The following is a 25,617-nucleotide window of genomic DNA, read 5'->3' as shown; positions in this document are numbered from 1 at the left end:
AGTGCATGTCCAGGCCCGTCTGAAGTTTGCCAGAGAGCACATGGATGATACAGCAGAGGATTGGGAGAATGTCATGTGGTCAGATGAAACCAAAGTAGAACTTTTTGGTATAAACTCAACTCGTCGTGTTTGGAGGACGAAGAATACTGAGTTGCATCCCAAGAACACCATGCCTACTGTGAAGCATGGGGGTGGAAACATCATGCTATGGGGCTGTTTTTCTGCCAAGGGGACAGGACGACTGATCCGTGTTAAGGACAGAATGAATGGGGCCATGTATCGTGAGATTTTGGCCAAAACCTCCTTCCATCAATGAGAACTTAGAAGATGAAACGAGGCTGGGTCTTCCAACATGACAATGATCCAAAACACACCGCCCGGGCAACAAAGGAGTGGCTCCGTAAGAAGCATTTGAAAGTCCTGGAGTTGCCTAGCCAGTCTCCAGACCTCAACCCCATAGAAAATCTGTGGCGGGAGTTGAAAGTTCGTGTTGCTCAGCGACAGCCCCAAAACATCACTGCTCTCGAGAAGATCTGCATGGAGGAATGGGCCAAAATACCAGCTACTGTGTGTGCAAACCTGGTAAAGACCTATAGTAAACGTTTGACCTCTGTTATTGCCAACAAAGGTTATGTTACAAAGTATTGAGTTGTATTTTTGTTATTGACCAAATACTTATTTTCCACCCTAATTTCCGAATAAATTCTTTACAAATCCTACCATGTGGATTCATGGATTTTTTTTTTTTTTCACATTCTCTCTCTCACAGTTGAAGTGTACCTCTGGTGCAAATTACTGACCTCTGTCATCATTTTAGGTGGGGGAACTTGCACAATCGGTGGCTGACTAAATACTTTTTTGCCCCACTGTATGCACAGCTGTCTTAAGGGCCCACCACAGCTTTTCAGTTAGGTTGAGGTCTGGACTTTGACTGGGCTTTGCGACCCTTTGGCTAACAAAAGAGATGAATCATACTATTTTAGATTTGGTGTTTGTGGTAGGATCGTGCTGTATGACACAGTCTCAGACAAGCTTTAGTTATCAGACATATGGCCTTAAATTTAACTCTAGAGTTCTTATACATAGACGGTCAACTTGGTAACTTCAAGCTGCCCTGGTCCTGTGGCTGAAAAATAAGCCAAAATTATCGCCCCTTCACCACTGTACTTGAAAAGTACAGTATGAGTTGTTTGTGCTAATATGCTGTGTTGGACCTTTCACCAAAGATTGTCCTTTGCATTATGTCCAAGTTCTCCTTTGTCCAAAGGACAGAGAAAGGTTTTATTCAGCTCAGACTACTTTGCAAGCTTAAGCCATGCTGCCATCTTCTTTTTAGAGAGAAGAGGCTTGTTCCACACTTGTTCAGTCTTTTTGTAATTGTACTTATTGTACTCAAGAAATTCAAAATTAAACATGCTAAATGAGATGTGGCTCTTGGGTTTTCTTCAGTACATTTTTGTCAATCCTTGATCTCTATATATTTTTGGTTTCATGTGCAGTTTCAGTCTTTGGTAGTTAATTTTTATTGTTTTGTTTGTCCATTTGTGTTAAAAAGAAAAATGCTCCTCATTCATGAATTAAACTTTATTATAACTGTAGCTATAGCTCCACCACAAGAAAATGTCTTTCTCGGATTCAGAGTGAGCTTTCATTTTACTGTTTCCACTTTAGCATGAGATTGACCACATTTTTTTTTTATTTTTAACCAACTAGTTTTGTAGTTAAATATTTATCTGGACCACGATTGCTCTTCGAGTGTCAGTTGACAGCTCCAGTCTAACATGTTAATGTGATGAAACTTCTTCTCAGAGAAAACCAGTGTGTCTTGCTGAGTAGGAGCAGTACATGACTAAGCATTGGTTTTGTAGGTTTCCCACGCCAGATGACTCTCACAGGATCCACCATGTGCCTGGAAACATTTGTGCTCTTTGGACTGAAATGTGACAGTACTGCTGAGAGTGTTTGTGTTTTAAAAGGAAATCTATTGCATACTGGGGGTGGGGTGGGGGTGGGGGGGGGTGGAAAAAATGTATCCATACAGGGACACCAAATATTTAATATTTCCACCCATCCATCCGTCCATCCATCCTCTTCCACTTATCCAATTCAGGGTATTGATATTTAGATAAATAAATCTGAAATTGAATTGACTCAACTGAAAAAACATCCAACAGTGTACACACTTAGCTTGACAAAGCTACCTTCCAATTCAGACCAATCTAAAGGCACATTCGCATTGAGTAAAAATAGGACCGCAACCTCTTTGCGTTTATAAACTCTATCTTATAACAATATTTATGACAAGTTTTAGTGCCAGTGTTGGTATTCTTAACAATATAATTTTGCAGCAAAAAATAAATAACTGAAGTGATATGACTTTCTTATTAGATACAAACAATACTGACAAAGTTTAACTTTTAAGGACAGAATTTGAAAAAAGGTGATAACTCAGCAAATTGTTTTTATGTCATATTATGGATGAAGTATTGTGATATTATCATATTGTGGTGTGTCTGGTGATTCCTACCACTTTTGAAACTATTCTGTTTAACTAGTCTGTTTCAGTGTTTTTTTTCCTTTCCTTCTCTTGAACTGCACACTTTATTTATTCCTTCCTTTCCCTCTTTATTGTGCTCTGCATGACTATAAATAAACATAATTCATTGCTGCTGCCTACGGCGTGTGGTACAAAGGTCTTGCATAACATGCTGTCCCACACATATTTTTTTCTGTTTTATCTTTGAGATTGAAAATTAAATGATGTTTTGTACCTAAATGCTTTCCTTCTGACAGCAGTCTTTATTGCATTTGTTCAGTTCAGCCTTTCACAAGTTTTACTCTATAAAACTCACTCATCTATCAGATAAACTGAGCATTCCTGCTCTGTGATTGGACTGTTGCACTCCAGTGCTGATTCTACTATTTCCTATAATAACATGCCAATTAGTTTCTATTAACTGTCATTGCTTGCTTAATACCTGTTTCATAATACTCTTTTGTTCATTGTCTCCAGGCTGGGCAGCAGCACTACTGCCGTTCCAACTTTGCTCAATTGACTTAAAAACTTTAGCCACTTCCTCAAAGCCATTTGTCTTAACTCCTGCCAAAAAGAAGGAAAAAGAACTTTGGTGTTTACATCCTGTAAACACATGCTGACATCAAATACATATACTGATGGGTTTGTAGAAGCCTGGGTCACTGAATGCTTTTTGATGTCTTGTCCAATAGGGGTCTCTGTGTTTGTGTCAGTTGATAAACTGTTGTTAGTCACTGGCATTTAGGGCTAGATTGTGCGAACATGCTTGTTTGATCATCCCTCTGGCTGTTTTTGCTCTGCAAACTGGATCTGGTGATGCTGTCTCCAGATCAGTCTAACATGAAGAAAGGCTGGATGTGCTGATGATTGTTGTGATTTAATGGGGAGCTGCCATGTCAACTTCAGAGGCAAGATCCAATATTATCCCAAATCTTATAAAACCTCTGCCAACTCATAGAAACCTCATGATGTATGCTAAAGATTAGGCATGGGGCTCAAAGATGGACACGGTATTCCGTTTTCCAGATTCACATGGGCCCCAAATACCTTAAGTACCTCAGTTTGCTAACTGGAAATTACTTTGTTACAGGATTTGGAGCTCATTCTTACACTGAAAAATGGTGGTTTCTAGCAAATCCCTAATGATATGTTGATAAATAGATTTTCTTTCCATACTTTGTCACATAAAACTTGAACTTCATTCTCTTAAATACAACAGATGGTTTTTCTAGATAATACTTTATGTAGTTATAATCTCTTGTCTTAGAAGCTAGTCCAAAATGTCTTTTATGTGGGATAAAATATGTTCCAACTGTCAGCTAACTGTTGGCTCAATGCTAAAGACATGTTTTGTTTTTTGTTTGAAAGTATGAAGTTCAGAGTTCATTCAACATAATTTTCACAATTTAAAAAAACTCACATATTGTGCTCCATTGGATAAACAGTGCACAAAAATATACACAAATGCTGACTCATCTCATTTGACATAAGTAAAAGTGCTTATTGAGAAATTAACCTAGCTTGCTCAGATCAACCCGACCCCAGATCAACTTCCCAGTTCCTTTTCTTTCCCATTTATACAAACGCCAACACACTGTGCACAGAGTGAAGGCTCTGTAGTCACAATGAAGGATCCCTGTGATGGTGGCAGTGGCGGGAGGCACTGAAAAGGTCTGGATGACTAATCATAGATAGATACCACTCCTTATATTTGGGTGAACTTCTTGAGGCTCCATAAGACTGGGTACCTCCGGCCAGAGAGTCTCCTCTTATGAACAGTCATTTGTTTGTAATTTCACTCCTTTTTAATGTATTTATTTATTTATTGTCTTTGGAAATCTCCCTTTTTTATCAAGTCCTTTATTTTCAAAAAAGCCAGAGGCAAGATTTTATCTTTTTATGATATTAAAAACTTGGCAGTTTACGCTCCATTTCTGTGCCAAGATGGTGTTTTGTCTTGAACTGGAAAGTTGATTTACTGTAGATTCTCCAGTACTGAACACATTGAGTGGTTTTATTGTGTCGCTTGCTTTGAAAAGACACTCGACTTCACAAATCACGCAGCAGCATTGTTTATTTCTGTTCCTCCCGCACTTCTTAGTGAATTGCTAGGTTACATACTCTTGCCTTTGTTCTGTTAATCAGAAGCATTTACAGATTAGGATAGATTCCTGCCCAGTTGAATTAACAAGATTACCGGCCCTAGGCCAGAAGACGTATTTACATGTGTTCTTGGACCTGAACACACAGTGTTGGATTCCACCAGGATTATGCAACACACTTAAGGCAACATCCTGTGAAGCAGAATGTGTTTGACTACAAAGGAGGCATGTGGTTATAAAGCAGTCTGTGGGTTGGAAGCACGTCTCTGTTTATGTTCACCAGCCCCTGAGCTAGCAGCTTTCAGCTCTTTAACAGGCCGATAACACTTTGCCCAAGGGTCCTGATGTAAGTAATGTTTTACTTTTACAAGTCACAAAAAACAGCTTCTCTTTAAATCTTGAGCTATTACTTGATAATTTGGGACAGGTAGTGGTCCAAAGCAAGGCCTCTGAGATTACTGCAATGGCTTTGTTTTCATTGGATGACAGTCACAGTGGAAGGATTGCAGTTATCTGGTTCAGACAGGGAGCCAACACTGATGGTCTTAGACTCAATGGTTTGATGGAAGGCTCTTTGATATAGCTGTTGTTATGACTGCCGTTCCTAGTTTTTCATTTTTCTTGGCGATATTTTTTTAGTAAATTGTTTTGAAATTGTGGTCCACCGTCAGATATGATTTAACTGTGGAGGAGACTCCTAACTTCACATGTTTTATCTCTCAGAACATGAAAGCAAAGTCTCTTTGGAGTTTCCATGCTAGCCTTTTATTGGGTATTCGTTTTCAGAAATCGTTTCATTAAAGTAAAAAATAGATTCACACACACCAATGCTCCCTCAGGGATACTTGATTTGGCAAAAGTTTGACTCTGCAAGCTTCATTCATGCATTTCCAAACCAACGGGGACTTCTTTTATTTGTTGATGTAAGAATAATAGTAATGGGTGCTCTAGACATGAATCCATGAGAATTAGTTTGGTCTGGACACATGAAGGGCTTCTGAAGGAAAAGGAAGTGAAAAGAAGGAAAGTAAAGCCAATCAACAACATTCAATTGTGTGTGAAACAATGTGGGCGACATTCCACTGAAAACAACAAAGGCAACAAATTCCTCTTTTTAATTGAATACCCTCACATGACCCTGAAGGGGTTAGAAAACACATTCATATCCAGAACCTTCCAGGTCTTTACAGCTTTATCTTTGCGTTGACAGCTTTTAAATTTGAAATGTTCTCATCGGAATATTTGTTTTTGTGATCAGGAAATAGTTTTTGTGGTATTAGTCTTTCCATTATAGTTGCTGTAAGTAATGTTTTTGTTGAAATCTTTATTGCCCACTTGAAATTTTCTTTTGTAGATTTCTGTCTTTATATTTAACCTGCAGGTAATAACATTTTAATAGCTGATGCAACAGAGATGCAAGGCCACGCAGGTAGCTAGCCCCTTATTATAAATAATGATATTTATTTTTAATGTCACCACTGGTATGCCCATTATCAACAAGTATTTTACCTAATATGTCCATTTGATTTTGCATTTTGCTCAAATGGTATAGTCAAGAATTCCCTTGGGTCACAGAGGAGTTAGGAGTGTCTTCTAACAGATGTGCCACAGATGTGCATGAATCAAAGTCCTTGGCTTGTGTGCAGACACTGCCAAACTGAAAAGCAGGATAATGAGGATACCAAACCCTTTACATTTTCTACAGTTCGGAACTTTCTGTAGCAAGAAGTCAAACATGTAATTGATATTAATGTGCATGAACCCCAAAAGGCAATATATTAATTGATTTACCCTTGGAGACACTGGTTTCCACCGAGGATTTTTGACCTACTAAAGGCCAATAAAATGAAATATGGGATTTATTGGATTTGGCAAAAAAGCTTAATATTCACGTACAGTTCTAAACATTTTTTTCATTGTTTCTTTTTTTCATGAAATTATGATAGTTTATGTGTATTCCACTGAAATCCTAAAATACCACCTGTAAGGACATTATAAGTCAGCATAGAAAGTTATTTTTAAATTTTATTTTAAAGAATAATGGCCTGTGTTGTTTTTGTCTGTCTAGTCCACTGACCATGAAATGTTGCTGTCTTGAACCAAACCAGGGAATGCTATTTTTAATGTGCTGAAACCTGGGATTGCTATTCAGTAACGCTAATCCCCTGGGAAGGATAATCTCTCATGCACAACACTACAGTATGTTACAAAGTATTGTAAGACCTGGAAATTTCATTCTCAACTGTATAAAGGATGAAAACGCCATTAGCTAATAGTGGGATCATTTAGCTGTCCTCTAGTTGTAAAATCTCTCACAAAAGAATCTTTTGTGTTATAAAATATTTATTTGGTGTGGTTTTGGAATAGATTTAATCTTACTGTTTAAGTTAAGCATGAGCACGAAGAGCCAAGACAATTTTCTGGCAAGGTAACTTTACCCTGAATCAAAGTGACTCCAACTACTACTGGCAGTCAATGAAGAAAATGTACATCGATAGTCGTCTGCTTGACTAAACCAATTAACATTTGGGGAATTATTTGATTTATTCCTGAGTTAGATGTGACCATTCTAAACACTCTAATTTCTGTAAATTTTATAACAGATAATAATCAATATTGGAAACAGGGAGAAATAGCTAGCCTGGCTGTATATAGAGGGAACAAAATGCATGTAGGAGGATCACAGAACCTCATTCTATAACATGTTGTATCTTGTTTCCAACTGCAAGACCATTTATGGGATTGTTATCGCAGTGTGCGTGTGTGCGGGCATGTCATTATGACACAGTGTGGTCCTAGACACATCTATGCACACTGGTGCATAAACACACAGGTGCACACTGGCTGCTCTTTTTGTCTGTATGTCCATAAACTATACAGCAGTGCAAATTAAGTTTAAAGATAATGACATCCAACCCATGAACACTATTGTGGGGTGCCATTTTCCCACAATTTTTTTTATTTGTTAGGTATTTGTAAGAAAAATAATGCAAATACAAGTCTGCATATTGCACATCAGCTATTGTGCAGGTTAATCAAATAAAATATAACAAACTGGCTCTATTCCCTGCTTGCAGATTAAGTTTAAGATTGAGTTTCCCTGTGTCTCACTTACACAACTTGCACAAGAGGAATTACGCTTTTAAAGGAACATGTTGTAATTTTTTTCTAAACCTTACCAAGTAGATGTTAGTGACTAATCCTAACCTGCGAGTAAAAACGACATCAAACAGTGAGTGGGGGAGAAAAAGTAAAACCAAGGTCCAAATTTTGGTCTCCTGGCACATAATCCTGCATTTTATGCATCCCTACCCTGCATTGTATGTCTGTAAAGAGGGTCTAGGCACAACACATGTTTTAGAAAAAAACTTTTAACTCTTAGAATAGACCTTTGTCCGATTCATGTTTAATTCAAGAAATATTAGTTCTTTGTGCAGAGCAGGTCCGTTGCAGTGTGGGTTTGTGAACCATCTGTTTGCACTGTAAGGCAGACTTTTAGGCCTCACACTCAGGCTTCACTCATTGCTTTTGTGCTGTCAACACCAGACACACAATGGCCTGTTCATAAGTGCTGCTGCAGTATGGAATAGTGGCAGTGAATAGCTAAATGTCAGCAAAGTGATAAATTCTCTGCCACTTTCCTTTCACTGCTTATCTCTTTATCTGCCTCTCCTGAACACCAAACATCACGCCTCTCGTAGAAATGAGGCCTACTGTCGGCCCACTCATTGACACACAGCAGTCCATTTCTTTTGTAAGAGGTCCAGGTTCCCAAACTAGCCAAGAAGCTGACAGAAAGATCCAGCCAGGCCAGATACTCTACATCTCCACGCTTTTTCTTTTCCCCACAGCTGTGCAAACAAATGTGAAAGAAATTCTCAGGAAATTTAATCTTGTAATTGTTTTGGCTTTTAAAAGAGCATTCTAAAGAGGTCTCCTCATTTTACACCAACTGTCTGCCAGCGTTTGTGGGAATAAATAGATTTTAAGTAGGCTTGGTCCTAAAAGTCTCGCAACAGCAGATTTTTGGAGGTAATTATTTCAACACTGGAGTTGCACTAAAGATTGCTTGTATTTTATCTATCTGTCTATTTGTCTGTCTGTGCAAAATGCACGCATGTGTTTGTCCTTGACCAGTTTTACACATAAAAGTAGCTCAAAAAACTTAAGAGCTTTAAAATAGAATCCAGAATCTCTTGCAGTAAGGAACAACCATCCTCACAGTAACTGAAACTAAATGTCACATCTGAGATTCATACATATCTGGTGCAATATTTGTCCAAGTAAATGCATGTTTTATGATGAACAGTAGTTGTTCACATGCAAGCTGGCAGCTTTTTTTCCTCAGAGGGTCTGACCAACTATTACCCGATAAATCCCCTGTCCCACCACATTAGCCTGCCAGAGCCACTTGGCTGGGATGACTGCAGCTTATGTCAAGCTTGTTAGCGTTTAGCGTTGTTGACTTGAGAGGGACTTGATATATGTCCGAGAAGTCTTTGTGCACCTCTCCACACAATCTATCCAGTTCAAAGAAAGATTTAAAAGGTGTGCTGATAAGTGTTGCTTTTTGGTTTTCAGCAGTGAATGCCACTAAACACAATTTTTGGTGCACTTTTTTTTTCATTCTTAATTTTTCTTTTAACCTGAAGCCCTCTTTACATGTTATATGTTGCTAACTCAATCCTTTTACTCCCATCTGCAGGCTGTGACAGGAAGATGTTTTGGTGAGAAGGATTTCCGAGGAGGTTTAGAGAATGGAATACTACTGTGCGAGTAAGTTGTGACTATATTTGTTATTGTTGTTGTTGTTGTTTTGTTTTTTTCTTGTAATCTAGTTGCAGAATGTTACACATCTCTGGTTTGTACGTTTATTATTCTTGAATAGTTTTCAATGATTAGTCATCTTACCAATTCATTGTAATGTTTTTGTAATTTAATTGTACATATGCTGTTTGGTTTAATACTTATAGTGGTACTGTATTTGTTTCAGTATCATAATGCTCTGGTTGGTAAACGTAAAATAATCACACATTATTTAAAGTGAATAGAAAGAACTTTAGCAGTCAAGCAGGTTTTTGTTTCAAGTACTTTGAAGTGTGGTCCAGTGATCAAAACGACTGGTGTCCGGTTCAATTGTCGTCTAGTTTGACTCTTGAACTGGTATACCCACTCATATTGAGTCGAGGTGCTGAAACGAGACTGAAAACACTCACATGCACTTGCGCTTTCCTCTTCCACGTCCCAGTTGCTGCCAGTGCTGAACAAACCCAGCGTTTGTGCTGTCTTTATTGTGAATACAGATATCAGAGCCAATTTACCAGTGTGCCCACTGGTTTGGGGATTTCTGGGAAATCATGGAATATTTAGACGTGCAGTAGTACTGTAAGTCTCAAAAATAAAAGCCCTTCATTGCTTTCTAAGTGACTGACAAAAGGGGGGGAAATTACAACCAAGTAAATAAAGACTAATTTAGCCATTTGTGCTGGATTAAAAGTGGCAATGCAAGTATTGCTATGGCATCATAAGATTTCCCTATTAAGTCCTGAGATAAAGTGACAGATGCTGTCGGAGAAATGGAAAGTCGTGCAATGTCCGGGATAATCTTGTGAGTAAATGGCTACAGATTGACTGTAGCCACTGTAGCAGATTGATTACAGACTGGGGATCATTGAAACAGTGCATTTATAGAGGTCATTGGCAAGAGCTGTGATCAAAATTGTGAGTCCTTGGTTACTGGAGCATATGACATCCTCTTGGCCCCAAAACTGCACAACCAGTCAAGTAATTCATTTACATATAATTCAGGTAGAGAGGAGACCTGATTGAATCAGTTTAAATGCTCTCCAACCTCTTCCTCATTTTCCTGATATTCAAAGAATTAGGAAATGTCCCTGTACACACTCATAAGATTATTTGTTTATGCGTCTAGATTTCTTTTGACTGTGCCTTTGTTTTGATAATAGATGACATGTCTCTCACAGTTCAACCATGTTAATGGCTGAAAGTGAAATTTTCAGGAGACACAAGTGGGCCTCTTTTCCCAGCATATAAGTTTGAATAATTCCATCAAAGCCACAGTGGGATTTGAAAACCATTTCCCCCAAAACATGTTTATAAACAAAGTCTTACATTTTAAAAAAGCAGACAAACATTCACATTCCAGGCAATTTTCAGAGTGAAAATATTGTCTTCTCTGATGCCATTACTCATTCTCCCCACCTACACATCTTAATATATTGGCATGTAGGTAGGATTAAGAACTGCCTTCTCCTGGGGTTGTTCAGAATTATTCTTGGAAATATACAGTGTAGCAGGAAATCTTCAACTTAACGTAGGAGTACATGAGGCATGCTGAGGGAAAGAGAGTTCACTGAAAAGGTAAATTACAGCACTTCATCTCAAAATACCTGCTGAAATACTATGAACACCATAAGACTGTTGATATCTAATACCTCGTATCCAAGGGCGGATTTTTCCTTTTTAGAGGAGAATCATTACAGCGCTTCCTCTGATGAAAACATGCACAAAAGATGAAACTGGAGACAGAGAGGAAGGGAGAGAGAGGCGGGAATGCTGAAACTGCTTGTTCATGGCTGATAAGCGGGCAGAGTTTGAGGAATGCAATGTACTGTACACTTCCCGCCAAAAGGTTTTGCATCGGCGTGGGTCTGATGAGAGATGACAGCACCAAGACAAACCTACTCATGTGTGCTTCCCTGTGATATAACATTTACTGGAACTAGTTAACAGGTCCCAGTGGGTGAAAGGAGCAGAAACGATTCTCCACTGTGATTTAGGATGCGTCGTCGTTATAGATGTTCCAGACGCCACAGGGGAGTTTTAGAAATGTTTCTTTATCCCTTTAAATTCCCCTTTCTTTTCTCTGTAGAGACACCCACAGTTTAAACCTATTCATGTATTTTGCCTGCAGTTATTTCATTCTGCTCTAGCGACGTTTCATCTTTGAAATGCATGCTTTGAAGTATTGAAGTCAACATGTCAGTAAAAGAAGTTTTAAAGCCACAACTCTTCTTTTTTATGCGTCTTTTGTCAGGTTGCTGAGCTCAATTAGACCTGGACTGGTGAAGAAAATCAATAGACTTCCAACACCGATTGCTGGCCTAGTAAGTGTTTTGGAATCATTCTTTAGACTGCTTTACAGCATTTTAACCAAAACTGAAGACCATTTTATAGTTTGCTCCTTTTTCTTTCATTGTCACACTGTCATACTATGATTCAAAGCTGTCTAATATCAAAAGTTGCTGTCATATTCAAAGTCTTTAGACTACAGGCCACATTTAATTATACATTCATACATCACTTTTTTCCATATGTTTCAAGAGGAAGCTGGGGTAGGCCACAGTTACCACTAAACACTCTGCCACCCACTTTGCTGATTAAAGTAAAGATATGAAACACATTTTCCGTAAAATAACAGCTTGTAAGAAAATGGCTTTTCTTCCATTCATCACCCCAAGTACTGTTGTGTCATTGTGGAATTTGGGTGAGCTGATACAATCTCTCAGGGAAAAACGTGTTGTTAAGTCTGCTTTTCAAAAGTTGCTGAGTAGCAGTAGTAGTAGAATTCAGTATCCTAAAGTTATGGATGTGAATTAGATGAAGTTTATGTTACATTAAGCTGTTTCTTTGGTTTGTATTAAGATGGTGATTATGTTTGTTGCTGTGGTGCACAACAGGCAAAGTGTGCATTAGCAGTCGCGTGTAACACTCAGCACTTAAAAGCTTACTTATTGTACAGTTCTGCAGTGAACCAGATAATCTTGAGAGCCCTTGGCTATGAAATATACTGGATCACTGCAGGAACACAAAAAATCCACTTGAGGATTTTATATGTCCCAAAGTCATTTACTGCCTCAACATTATTATTGGTGAGGTGCATCAAAACCAAAAGGATTTTTCAAAGATGTAGATGATAGAAACCTATTCCTGCTCCCAAAACCTCACATGGAAGTTGTTCATTGTTGTCTGTGGTTTTACTGAAGAATCCCAAGTTTGGGTCTTGCTTTGAATGAAATTCTGTGAATTGAAGTTGATCCGGACACTGATACTTTCCAGCTGAGTACAGTGCAATACAGTAGAGTTCTTTCATAACGACCTTAGACCTTAATCTGGATGAAGTGGCCTTTCAGGACCAGCACTCGCATGTAAACATAGTCATAGTGAAAGTTGATAGCATGTACTTCCATCTCTCTTCTCTTCATGAATAGCTTGTCAGTGTATAACTTCAGGCTGTCTTTGTAATTTTTTTCATATTCACGTTTAATTTAACACCTTTTTTTGTAAACATAGAACACCAAGAAGTAAAAGTTTTAAAAAAGTGACAATTAAAACTATATTTTATTAGTCATTCTGAAAATGCATGACTTATTTTGATCCTTTGGCAAATATCACTGTATTTAAGAAATAGGCAGTCTATTCTTGTATTGATAAGAAAACAACTGATGCTTTGCCCTGTTTTGTGTCATTGTGAAAGCTTTGCATCATCAGTTATTTAACTGTACTTTACACTGATGTGTTTTAGCAAAGAAAACTACTCTGGCAGAATGTTTCCTTAATAAAATGGAATTTCTGAATTAAATGTGATGATTGTCGATGATAGCAGTTTAGAGCAGAAGTTCTGGTACTTCAGCAACAAAAAATATGTAATTATTTAGATCACAACATCACAGATGAGGGATGGAGGCCGTGGTCTGGGCAGAATGGCTACTCTTGTCTCACTGTGCCACTAATAGCCGCCATTGAGTGCTCTGACTTTTAAAGAGCGTTGGATAATTACGCTGTCTTCACTATATGTTTTCTACCATAAAGTAATAGACTTTTCAAACCTTTGTACTTGGATCATTGTTGCATTACTTCAGCAGAGTAGATATATTTTATCCACTCAGCTCATGGTTGTTTTTTTTCAGGGTCCAAAGATGCTTTTCTGCTGAGCATCAAACCAACAGTATCTGATGATGGAGTTTTTACTTTTCATTTCCTGTCTTATTTTTCTCAACAGTGAACAGGAAACAAAGCTGTAACACAAGGGATATTATAAATGAGCATTTTTAAGCTTATTTGACGCCTTTTTGATGATATAAACCACAATCTGTAATCTGAAGATTTCTTCCACTTTGCAATAACATAACTCGTAGTTTATTGTGGAATACTTAGAAGAAGGAGTTTCAATAGCAGGCTCTAATTGAGACTGTTTGTACAAACAGCTAAAGAGGTGTTGCCCATTACTTTTGTCCACATAGTGTATCTCTGGTGGCATGGTGATGCTATAGCTAGAACTGTTGCATCACTGTGTCCACTAGTGGCTACTCCATGTCCCAAAGTTATAAATAAAAAGAAATCTAATTAGCCTCAGGTGTAGACACTTAAAGGTCAAAAAACACAGCACAACCATTACTAATTAGCTCAAAGGGACAATCAGTAACCCATTGACTGCCTGTTTATACTAGTAGCTAGAGGATAATATATAATAAAAGTTGAAACAAGAAAACAAAATAAGCGGCTGGATGTTCTGAATAAAGTGACTCGTTATACTTACAAAGTTTCATAGCTTTTAAGTTCCTGTGGCCTTGCAGGGATTTTTCTTCCTCTTGGATTTGATTAGTGAGGTGAGAAATACATAAACAAGGGGACTGCTGTTATCTGGACCATCGTAATAAAACATAGCCTACTCCCCCTTCCTCTTCCTGTTTGGGGGCTAATGCGAAAACGAGTCTCTGTGGAGTTTAGGCTGTTTTATAATCACAGCAGCTACCTCAGTGTTTTGGCAGGTCGAGCTGTATAGGTCAGTGTTCGCTGGTTGTGGCAGATTCTTATCCCAGGCATCTCTGGGTTGACTGGCATGCTCATGTCTTATAGTGTGTTAATAGACATGCAACGGTGATCTCCTGGCAAGACGAGTAGTGGTAATTAATTAATATGAATAGTAGTAATTAATCTGCTTGAATAGATGTTTCATTAGACATGACATTTATTAGATCAAGTGTTTTATATTATTTTTAATAATAAACACTGGTATGTTACATAAATGCCTTCCAATTTGAACTTTACATATTTTGCATATCAATTTTAAAAATTCTATGACTCATTTTTGAAAAAAATATAAAAGTGTTTGCTGTCAACTCAAAATTTAATCTTGATCAAGTTGAAGACTTTCTTTTTTTCAGTTTGAAGCAAAATTAATTATCCTGTTGTCATTAGAATATCTGTAAACCTGATTCACCACTGCAGTAAAAATTGAGCCATATTAAACTTTGCACCGTTAGAATAATTTATATGACTGATAGCTCTGAAAAATCCATTTCATATTTGGATATCTGAGGTGATCTGTGGGTGGCTTACCAAGTCTTTTGCAGTGTTTTTCTTGAAAGGGACAAAAACAATTGTCCAACATCAGGCCTTAAACTCTGACCTGCTTCCCTGAGAAAGTTGTTGTTCTAATTAGGACATTAATCAAATTCCAGTGAAGGTTAAGTCTGAAGAAATCCAAACATATAAAACTAATTTGACCTTTACGTCTCGGAATATGTGACCAATGTGTTAACTAAAGAACATATGTTCTGATGTTTGTAAAATTAATTTACATTCCATTCTAATTCATGCTAATTTCACCACAATGCTGAAATTTTGAGAATGGACAGAGTGGACAGGGGCTTTATTTCTGAGTCTACCTCCAGACATCAAGTCCTCCTCCAAACACATTCAGCTGTCAGTCATTTCTTTGTGGTAGACACCCAGTTTCCTGTGGCAAGGACCTGCATATCAGAACAAAGTTATACTCCCTTCCTTAAAAACGCACACACACACTCTTTCCAAATACCCACTAAATTACCCCTTTATCTATCATGTTAGTTGCTAACAAATGCGCCAGATAAATCCCCTTTTGTTATTGTTATTTATTCTGGTTCCAGACTACATGATATTAGAACTAAACAGAGAAAATGTGGGATGAAACTGCTTAATTGGAAACAAGATTAAGTTCCTCTTTCACACTACCATATCCCCTGCCGCCCCTGACTATAGATGGATGGACTATAGATAGATTATTGACAAGATGAGCCACGGTTTATAGAAATACTGTGTATGTATGTGTCTATATTTACCAACCAAGTTAAATCATTAATTACATTATTCTGTAACCAAAACATTTCACCTGCAGCAGAAATGTGTGTTACTTTGTGTTATGCACAACATTGAAGTCACAAATCTACAGTTTACTTGCCAAGTGGGAGTACCATAAGCAGTGCTTGCAGCAGCCATTATCTTTGCTTATAGGTTAACACACACCTGTGAAAAATGTGATTATGCATTCCTCTAGTCAAAGGGTCATTCAGCAGGTTAGGGTGATACAGCCTACAAAAATAATGCATAACTGCTGTGATTTTTCTGAGCTGTCTTTTTTCCATCTTGTTTGTGAGCAAGTGAGCTCTCTGCTCTGGCTGCAGCTTTATAAAAACATTGCAGAACCAACTGTCAACCTGAAAGTACATGGGTAAAATGTTGATAATTATTTTAGCCACTTTCTATGCTGCCAACTTGCAAGCACAGCAACATCTAGTCAAGTAGTTGTACACTTCCTTTGTTTGCAAAGCTTTTTGTGTCTATGCAACAGTTTATCTTGTGATTTACTTGAGTTGGATAATGCAATCATTGTTTATTCAGCTCAGTTTATCATATCTAAATCTAGCAAAGGATATTACAATGTTTGTCGTTGTTAATTATTATAAAGGTGATAATTAATCATATCTATGTATGCTTCTTAGTTCTTTTTTTTTTTTCTTTAAATCTGTATTGTATTTGGTCTCATATTCAACTTTCTGCAATTTCAGATGTTAGGCAACAGCTCAAAGTAGACTCATTATGTCTGCTTAAAGATATTATTTGATCCAAGTTTTTGTGTGGGAAAAACAAACCATGTTGCCTTCCCTGTGTTACATCAGTATGATGATCATATTCTTAGAGTATGTTTCACAAAAATTCTAATCCTCCTCCTTTGTGAGTTGGAGGATTCCTTGTTCCAAGTGTTAACTCATTTCTACTATCTGGAAAATAAATACTAGTATTAATTGAATGCAGCTGATGTGAAAACCCTTTGTTTTGAAGTTTAATATGACCATGATCAGCTTAATCCTGTGGCAGGTGTGTCATTTCAGAAGTAAAATTTCTCAAAAAGACCTTGCTGGTCCTGTTAGAGAGATATCCTAGCATAAGTGTGTATATCTTTGGGTGGGGTTGCCTCACCAGGAGAGCAGAGATGGCACTGTCCCAAAAACACAGGAAGGTGCAGGGTGGATTTGGAGGGGTAGTTTGCTACAGTTGGAAAAGGATCGTGAGAACAAGTGTGCATGTTTGTCATTGTACCCATGCTTTACCCAGGTTTTTTTTTTTTTATTTTATACTTGGTAGTGTGTACATATAAATAACACTCCAAGTTTTATGTGTCTGAATATTCCAAAAAGAGTTTATTTAAAGCAGCATTTTGTGCAAGCGCATGTATACAAGCACAGTGTGCTTGTGTTTGGCATGTGAGAGGGAGAGACTGTGTTTGGGACAATTGGGGTGGAGAGGAAATGGTGACACCCTGAGAGAGAGAAAGGGAGAAAAGAGTTTAGGTTGTGGCCCTCTGAAAGACTGAGAGACATAGAAACAAAGAGAGCGGGAGAACCTGGGAACTGGAGAGGAGAGCCTGGCTCAGGTTGCGTCCAACAAAGAGTTTGTCAGAGAGCAAAGGAGAGTGAGGGAGAAGGACTAAGACGATGGGCAGAATAAAACATTGAGGAGAGAAGGAAGGAAGGATTCGAGAAGAAGCCGATAAACAAGAAGCAGGAAATATTTGAACAGAGGAACCCGTCAAGAGCGAAAGCTGGAGTAATCTGAGAGATGAGATGTACGAAAGCTGGGCACAAAACCTGATGGTGTCACATTTCTGTTGAGCAGGTATCCTGATTTTTATGGCGAGACTCCTTGTTTGTGTGTGTTTCTGTGCAGGAAAGAAAGTATCTGGTCATTTCAGTTTGTTTGGCTGACAGAGACCTTGGAAATGTTTGTGGGACATGGTTCATGTGGGATAATTTAAGAGAATGTTGACATTTTCTCTCTTTAGCTGTTAGTGTGCAAAGATGTTTCTACCAGGAGTTCAGTCTATTTAATCGAAAAGAAAATATAAAATTGGGGTGGGGGGGGAAGATTACTACGCCAATGAAAATAAATGAAGTAGACATACTCAGAAGGGCTAGAACTGTGTCAACAGAATCACTTTTAGCAGTTAATATTGGTTTGTATATTCATTCCCTTTATTTTTTAGATGAACTTTGATTTGATGAAATAATGAGCCAGGCAACATGTTGATTTAAATGTTTAAGTCAATAAGTGATCTGTCTCACCTGTGTGACTCGCATGTTTCGAGTAGTTCAGTGTATATTCATGTTAAATGATATGGTCCTTCTTGCAGAGTTTGCATTTAGAATAGAATAATAGAATAATACAATTCTGTAATTATAATAGAAAGTGTATATTAGTTGAGGTCTTGCATGGTTTATCTGATGTAGCTTTTCTTTCTGTCTCCTAGTATTTATCCCAATGAAATTGTGCTTTCGCTCTACAGGACAACCTCAGTGTGTTTTTGCGTGGCTGTGAGGAGTTAGGACTGAAGGGCTCCCAGCTCTTTGACCCTGGAGACCTGCAGGACACATCAACACGCCCCACGGCCAAGTAAGACTCGACCACTTGAGTTATGTTCCACAGATAATATCTACCATTTGAACAAGTCGAGTCCTGCAGAGTTGACTGTGTAGATTTGACCATATATACTGTATGTAGAAAAGTCTAATGTGATGCTTTCCAGATGGTAAAACATAGATACATGGATGACAAAAAAGAGCCTAAAAGTTAGTTGATGAATTTTAATCAGTTTGCTTAGTTTGTGAATGTCTTAGAATTTACTGTTTTTTGCGCTCTGTTGACACTGTTACTGTGGCACTAACTAAAGGTGACAGTTTTAAAATAAAACTTACTAATGTGAGCTTTAAATTATTTATAGCTTTGACATTTATTTACACAAGACTCTAACTTTTATCTCTCTACAAAACAGTGAGGGTGCTGTTCTTTCATAGTAAAGTGAAGCTTTGGTGAATGGAATTTTCCTAAATGTTTCTCTGCTTCAGAAGGTAAATATCTCCACATTTACCTTTGGAGATATTTTTCTCTGTTGTTATAGGACAGATGTTTAAACTTTTTAAATTATTCTTATCACATTTAAATTGAGGTTTAAATTTTCAAACAAAAAAGACAAAAAAAACTGTATTTCCTAAAATTCTTTGTTGGAAATGCTCTATATCACTAGATGGTGATGGTGAACACTTTTAGCCTGCTTGTCTCAAACACTGGTTGTGCATTTCTTTGTCTCACTTTGTCAGTAACCCGTCTGTCATTCTCTGCATCAGACAATCAAGCAGTTCACTGAAACACAAATAAGTAGACGGGAGTCAATGGAAGTTTGCATGAGCCTGTGCCAGTGAAGCAACAATGACATATCTGTGAGACACAATTGGTCTCTGTCCAAATAAAACACAAGGGTGTGCATCACACACTGAACCATGACTCCTACTTTGTTGCTTGGTAACAAAGCCAACTGCATCTAGCTTTTCATACTGTATATGTGTTTGTGTGAATATGTGGGTGTTTCACTGTCTTTGGCATGCACTGTCTGCTGGCTGTGTATTACCAAGGTTTCATTCACAGAAGGGTTTTAAAGGTGCTTTTGGAGATGGGGCAATGCATCTCTATTTTGTTTGCGTCTCTGTTTATTTATTCTTGATTCAGCATGTGCACATATCTACAAGTATAATAATTTAGTTAATGTAAGAAAGATCTAATATTGCCAATCAAGATTGTTAGATGAAGAGGGACATATAATTGTGTCATTTTCATAACACTGTTTACAACTGGTTTTGAGTGATGTGGTAAAAAAGAAAAATGTAGGTATATATCGAAACAAAGAACAGGGGCCCAGGATAGAGCCTTGGGTAACAACACAATTAAGTTGGGCGACTCATTAGCATTCATAGTGAGCCTGTACCTAATATGCCACGGGGTGATTTTTTTTCTCTTTCTGTCATTGATTGTTTAATAGCATCTCCAAAAACATGCAGGCAGTAGTATATTAAAAATGATGCAATCTGGATTCATATTTACTCAATACACCATTGCTTCTATTGACATGTTAAAATTGAACTTTGCTTTCATTGTTCAAGTAGCCCTGCACTTCATCTGGTGCTTATGTAACTCTCTCACATATAGAAGGTTATTTCCTACACCTTTACTCTTCTAGAAAACTTTGGACAGCTAGGGCTCAGACAAACAGATTGTAGTGCACTGTGAGCTGAGGAAAAGAATATCTACTGTTCCTGTTGATGGTCATGGCTCATTTTCCAGGATAAGCAATGGTTTGCCAGGTAGTGGAGATGAGAGGAGATGACAGCTGTGTTTCTGTTCAGCAGTCTAGTGGATTTCACAGAAAATTTTGAAATGCTGTAAAATATAAAACACAGGTTAAATCTTTACCTCAGTTGCATTATCCATAAATATACTGATTATGGCTAAGTTAATGCCACTGGCAGTAATTATGGAAACCATTTAAAGCTTTCATCAAAAATAAATAAACATTAACTCATAAGCAGAAAGAATAATGTTACTATCATCACATAACATAGAGCTAATAGAGGGAAATGTCTTGGTAGTTATGTTTAACAAAAAAATATAGTGTAAATAATAAATTATGACTTTCAAAGCCAGATTATAAAATCTAATCACATGAGAGAATTTTTTCAGAAATAACTATAGCCAATTTGTAAAGGCTTTTTCAAATGTTTGTTTTCAGCCATAAGTTACTTTATATCAGTTTTTACAAATTTGATATTAAACTACTGTATATACCCATGCTTAATATACATTTGACATATGTAAGAGAAAAGAATAAGCAGCAATATCATTACTAGTTTATCTGTTTTTAGCCTTTACATTAAATACATTTTGTCATTTAAACGACAAAGACAAACATGCAGGAAAAAAATGTAAGAATATGAGAGCTGTTTACATTAGCTTGGGCCTCTTAATATGATCTAATACCTTGTGGAATGTGTATTTGTCCTTTGATTGTGAACTTACTAGCTAACAGCAGAGAAAAGGTACTTGTCTCCATGTTTATTTAGTCAACTGACAGAATGAGAGGATGATGAGGGAGGGGTTGCTGTTCATGCTCTCAAGCTCATTTCACCTTCTCCACCTTTATTTGTTTCTCTTGTACCTGCTGCCATTCAAAGCCCAACTTTGAGTGTCACTTGCATGTTGAATGAGTTGGCCTAAGTTGAGCAGAGTCTCAGGATGTGTTGTGTGAATTATGGCATAAAATAGTTGTGTTCTGTACCTGTAACATTGAAATCCCCACATAAGAAAATCCTGTATATAAGTACAAGATAAGCTATTTCGTGTCCTTGTTTATCTTTTCTTTTTGAATCCCTGGAAGTACAATATATATATATAATAAGGACATGTTAAGCTGAGAGCCTTCGTAAAGATGTTTACGAAGGCACCAAATAAAAAAATAAAACTGCTGTGTGCATTTATACATCAAACAAATGGGTTGGTTCAGCAGTCTTTGGAGTCTTGGGAAATGTACTGTAGATGAAAACAAGTGTACTACATGAAAAGAAAAAGTGCGCAAGCATCTCTGGTTGAACTCCTCTACATTTGCCTATAAGCAGCCCAGCAAAAGATAATTCCAGTCTAATTCGTGTTCACCTCTTGGCTATACATAGTTTCCTGGTATCCCTCCCATCCATTATGCTTTTTTTTTCCAAATTAAAGGTTATTATTCTTAATTTTAAAAAACTGTAACATTTAAGCTAAATATGAGTTTCCCATAATTAATTGTTTTTAAGTTGACCTTTTATACATTGTCCATAAAGATATTTTTTAAAAAAAAAAGTAAAATGTTGTGAAATGACCTTATGCTGGTATGATATACATTAGTTATTTTTATTGACCTTGATACTAAGATATAATAACTATTCTGGCTTTTCCCAAGTCGCTAATGTTTAATCAAGTATCAATTTTAACAATTTATTGATCCTGTGATCCTCTCATGCTGCGCTGATCCAGATACAAAGATTGTGGCAGGACATAATTGCAATCAACTCTAGTTTAAGAATACTTTAAATGTTTTTGTTGCCTTTTTTTTTCTTTTTGTTATCAAAAAGAAAAAAAATATTTTATCCATTGTTAGATTTTTATTTTTATTTTGCCATTCATCAGGCTTCACGTGTCTTTCACAGCTTAAGAAAAGGCAGATTGTGGATTTTATGTGATTGAGACTATTTAAGAAAACAAAGTCTCACACTTGTATGCGTCTGTGTTTTAGCCTTTGTTTTCTCTGTCTTTGTTTTTCACCTCTCAGCCTAGAAATTTGTATTTCTACAACATGAGTGCATTTTAGTCAGGTTTACAATTGCTTCATTCCACTTCCCATTTATAGCTCACGTGGTAATCCGCAAGATTCACATCATTTCATTTTGGCAGCGTCTGTGGTGCTAAGTGGCCTCCGCTGTGGTGTTCTCTTAGAGACGCTCCACCTCCCAGAGATCAGTTGGCAGTCAACTCACTAGGCTACCACTATAGCACGTGTCTCTTCTATCTACTACAAAAGTATTTCTCTTTGTGAATTCTGGACTTACCATTTTAATTTTAGTGTTTCTTTCCTTTCTATTTCAGCAGTTATTCAGTTGCCAAGACTGTTAACGAAAGGTTTTGCCAAAATGTTAGCTTTCTGTGCGTGGGCTACAGTCACTGCAGATTCTTATATTTCACAAAGTTTAGTTTTTTCTGCTGTTTCACATAGATATGTGGGAGATGGCACATCTTGAAGTTGTCTGCTGTTATCTTTATGTAAGGCACTTCACTGAATAGAACCAGAAGTCTCACTACCCCCTCTGTCTGTCTCTCTCTGTGTTTCATTCTCCAGGGGAAGTGACGGCAGTCGAAAGCTCAAGAATGTAAGTGATACTGTCAGGTTACAGTGGGATAATTTGTTTGTGTGCTAAATACATGTTTGGAAAGAAAGTGTTATTCTGGTGCTGTGTTTCTCTTTTTGCTTTCACTATCCATGATTTCAATGGCTCTTACTAATCCGTGATCCACCTCTGTGTTTTCCTGTTAAAAAGTTGTTCCTCTTTTCTACGTTCTTGTCCCTGGGCCTGGATCACTGGGGTTCTTTCTCTATATTGTGGGGCATTTACCTTTACATAAAGTACCTTGACACAACTCTTACTATGAAATGGTGTTAAATATCTAGTTTCTATTCTGTCTGTATTATCCTTTATTACCTTTCCACTTTACCCTGTTTATGTGCATCTGTTCATGCATCTTACTTTGTTTGTTTTAGATGGTATGTTGGTTTTTCATATTTTTTGCTTAGTGTTTTCTTGCACCTTCGAAGTCAACTATTTCTACATATTCTGTGAGTCTAGATTGATATCAGGCGTCTTTATTCTTGCCTCTCTTACAGCCTTTTAATTATTTAGAAGCCCGTTATAGTCACTGTCTGCTCAAATCAGCACCTTCCTATCCTTTTTCTAATAATGCCGCTTTAAGAAGTAGAACACACAATGCTGGCCCTGCCTACTCTGCAGTCAAAGCAGTTCTACTCGCGCTCTCTCTCTCTCTCGCTATGTCTCTGTCCTCCCCTCCTCTCTCTGTGATGCTGCTGTGCACTGTACAAGTTAAAGTGTCGAACTGCAGCACTGGTCAGGCCTGTTAGCTCATTTAGCTGACTAAACATGGGGGACTCCAGCATTTGCAGCGGTGGCAAATGGCTAACATATTCCCAGCAGCCAACACTTTTGCAAGGAACCTTCTGCTGTGATGTTCTGTAGATTCAGGACTAAGGACTAGGATTTGACAGCAGCTGTCTCTGCAACACATCAAATATTGAGTGGTGACGAAACTGCATCGAGAGGAATTTGCTGATGTGATGACAAAGGTGTTGTTTAGCAAACAGCAGATGGGACGTTACCATTTTTAAAAGAGGTATGCCTGGATAAGATACTGCTGAATCTGCTGTGTTCATGAGACTGTTATTTAGCCGGTAAAGGTGTGAAGAAGAAGGCCTGATTATGCATAGTGATGACTGTGAGGTAACAAAACAAAATCTGTATCTGTATGCATGTCTGCATGCACTGGATAGTGCTGAGGTCCTGACATAATAGGTGGAATTTTGGCTTCGTTCATGACCCTGCAGTGTGTGACTTTAAGTGTGTTTGCACATGAACCAAAAAGGTGAATGTTGTTTTCCAGTGGAACTTCCTTGACAGGTCTGTCCACGTGTGCACTGACAGGCAGCTGCTGAAATTGACAAGGCAAAGCATGTGTGACGCTATGCATTATTCTGCTGTCACGTCGTTTATTTTCATTCCTGACTGTCGAAACTCCGCTGACATGTACTTAAAGTTTGCCTTTGAAATTCTTTAAGAATGCTCTTCGTTAAGTATTGGTTGGTTTAGTGCTGCATGTGTAAATCATACAGACAGAGTTTTGGAATGTGATTGTGGAGTTTGGGATTGATAAGGGTGTGTTTACAGCACAATAGTAAGCAAGTGAAACACATTTGGTGCTGACCCAGTTCCAGTGGGAGTTGGCATGAATCTGCTATTGTGGTGACACAGAAACTCCATATTCTGCTGCTGAGAGAGCTGCAGTATGCAGCTAATGAAGCTAAACCTCAGCAGCTGTGTTGTCACAGCTTCACCTCTGTAGTGTCAGGATATTAGATAAAAAATCTCATGTGGTTCTGAAAATATGGCTTATGAAACTAAAATTGTATAATAGTTAGAGTCAATGATTGATCGATGGAACTGTCCCCAGTTGCAGCTCAATCATGTTTCACCCTTTAATAAGGCTAAAAGTTTAACTTATCTTCATCGTCCAACACAGCTTCACATAAAAGGTCTCATTTAGCTTTGTGCTTATTCTGATCAGCAGACTGGTTCTTTTGCACTCCCTCCAACTGCGCTTGAATGGCAGAAGTTGTTTACACTGACAGTATGACTGAAATAAACACATTAAGCCTTGCTGAGCTTTCTTATCAAAGCGCTCCCTGTGGACAGCTCGTTGACATGGACACAGTAAATATAGCTGGGAGCTCTTTGCCAACAGTGTTAAAGGTGCAGCTCTGTGTGATTTCCCTTTGGCTGGAGTCGGTGTGTAAATTTTACATTTTAGACATTTAGCTGACAAAAGAACTTCAGTTCGTTGGTTCCTCAACCACAGTCAGTTACGTTGGGGCATTTGTTACAACCAGTGGTGCCAAAACAAAAGTAGAGGCTCTTTCAGCTGCTCATTCAGCTGCTGTTAATGTGTTTCAGAGAGTTAAGAATGACCGGGTAACTGATATACTCAGCACTAAGCTAGCTAACAGGCAATTATAAATCACTGTGACCACAGAAAGGTGGCTATATGTCAGCAAGAGAAGTGCCTGTGACCAGTTTCGGTGTCTGAACAGTGCCTCAGTGTTGTTGTGTTTCTTCCAGCTGCGTTTGCTAACTTATCACTTCTTTGGAAGAGGCTGGGCTGCAATTACCAGGAAACTAGCTGGCACTGTTTTACAAAAAAGGGAAAAGTGAAAGCAAGAGAGTGGGTGTTTTGTTGTAGTTTTTTCTTTGTTTTTTTCTTTTTCCTTCAATGCATCCAATATTATTTATAGCTATTTGACTGCTTTGCTGCATGAACATACCAGAGATACACCCGTGTAGCATATTTTGAGTTGACAGGCTAATGAACAGTGTGAATCCAGGTTATCATTTTGAAGACTTGGGATGCCAGTGGCCTGTGAGGCTGCTGCCCAGACTGCTTTTTCTCTGCTAGTGACGATTAGGATTTGAAAACTAATTTTTAATGTTATTTTTCTAA

The 25,617-nt window shown here is 37.8% G+C and overlaps 1 protein-coding gene across 13 annotated transcripts in view; it reads left to right on the top strand.

Moving 5' to 3' along the window:
* Positions 1-25,617, top strand: part of LOC113031261 (LIM and calponin homology domains-containing protein 1) — an 84,006-nt gene that overhangs the window by 26,352 nt on the left and 32,037 nt on the right. For 11 of the 13 annotated variants that reach the window (XM_080304939.1, XM_026183308.2, XM_080304928.1 and 8 more), the window contains exons 2-5: positions 9,344-9,414; positions 11,696-11,765; positions 18,263-18,369; positions 22,676-22,706. In XM_080304939.1, coding sequence (XP_080161065.1) covers positions 9,344-9,414; positions 11,696-11,765; positions 18,263-18,369; positions 22,676-22,706 — 279 coding nt within the window. Of the gene's footprint in view, positions 1-9,343; positions 9,415-11,695; positions 11,766-15,991; positions 17,596-18,262; positions 18,370-22,675; positions 22,707-23,447; positions 23,740-25,617 lie in introns of those variants that run through there. The other 2 variants (XM_080304964.1, XM_080304965.1) reach the window with 2 other exon arrangements.

The sequence above is a fragment of the Astatotilapia calliptera genome, chromosome 2, assembly GCF_964374335.1.
Source record: "Astatotilapia calliptera chromosome 2, fAstCal68.1, whole genome shotgun sequence".
NCBI lineage: Eukaryota > Metazoa > Chordata > Actinopteri > Cichliformes > Cichlidae > Astatotilapia > Astatotilapia calliptera.
This window is presented reverse-complemented; position numbering and strand designations above follow the sequence as displayed.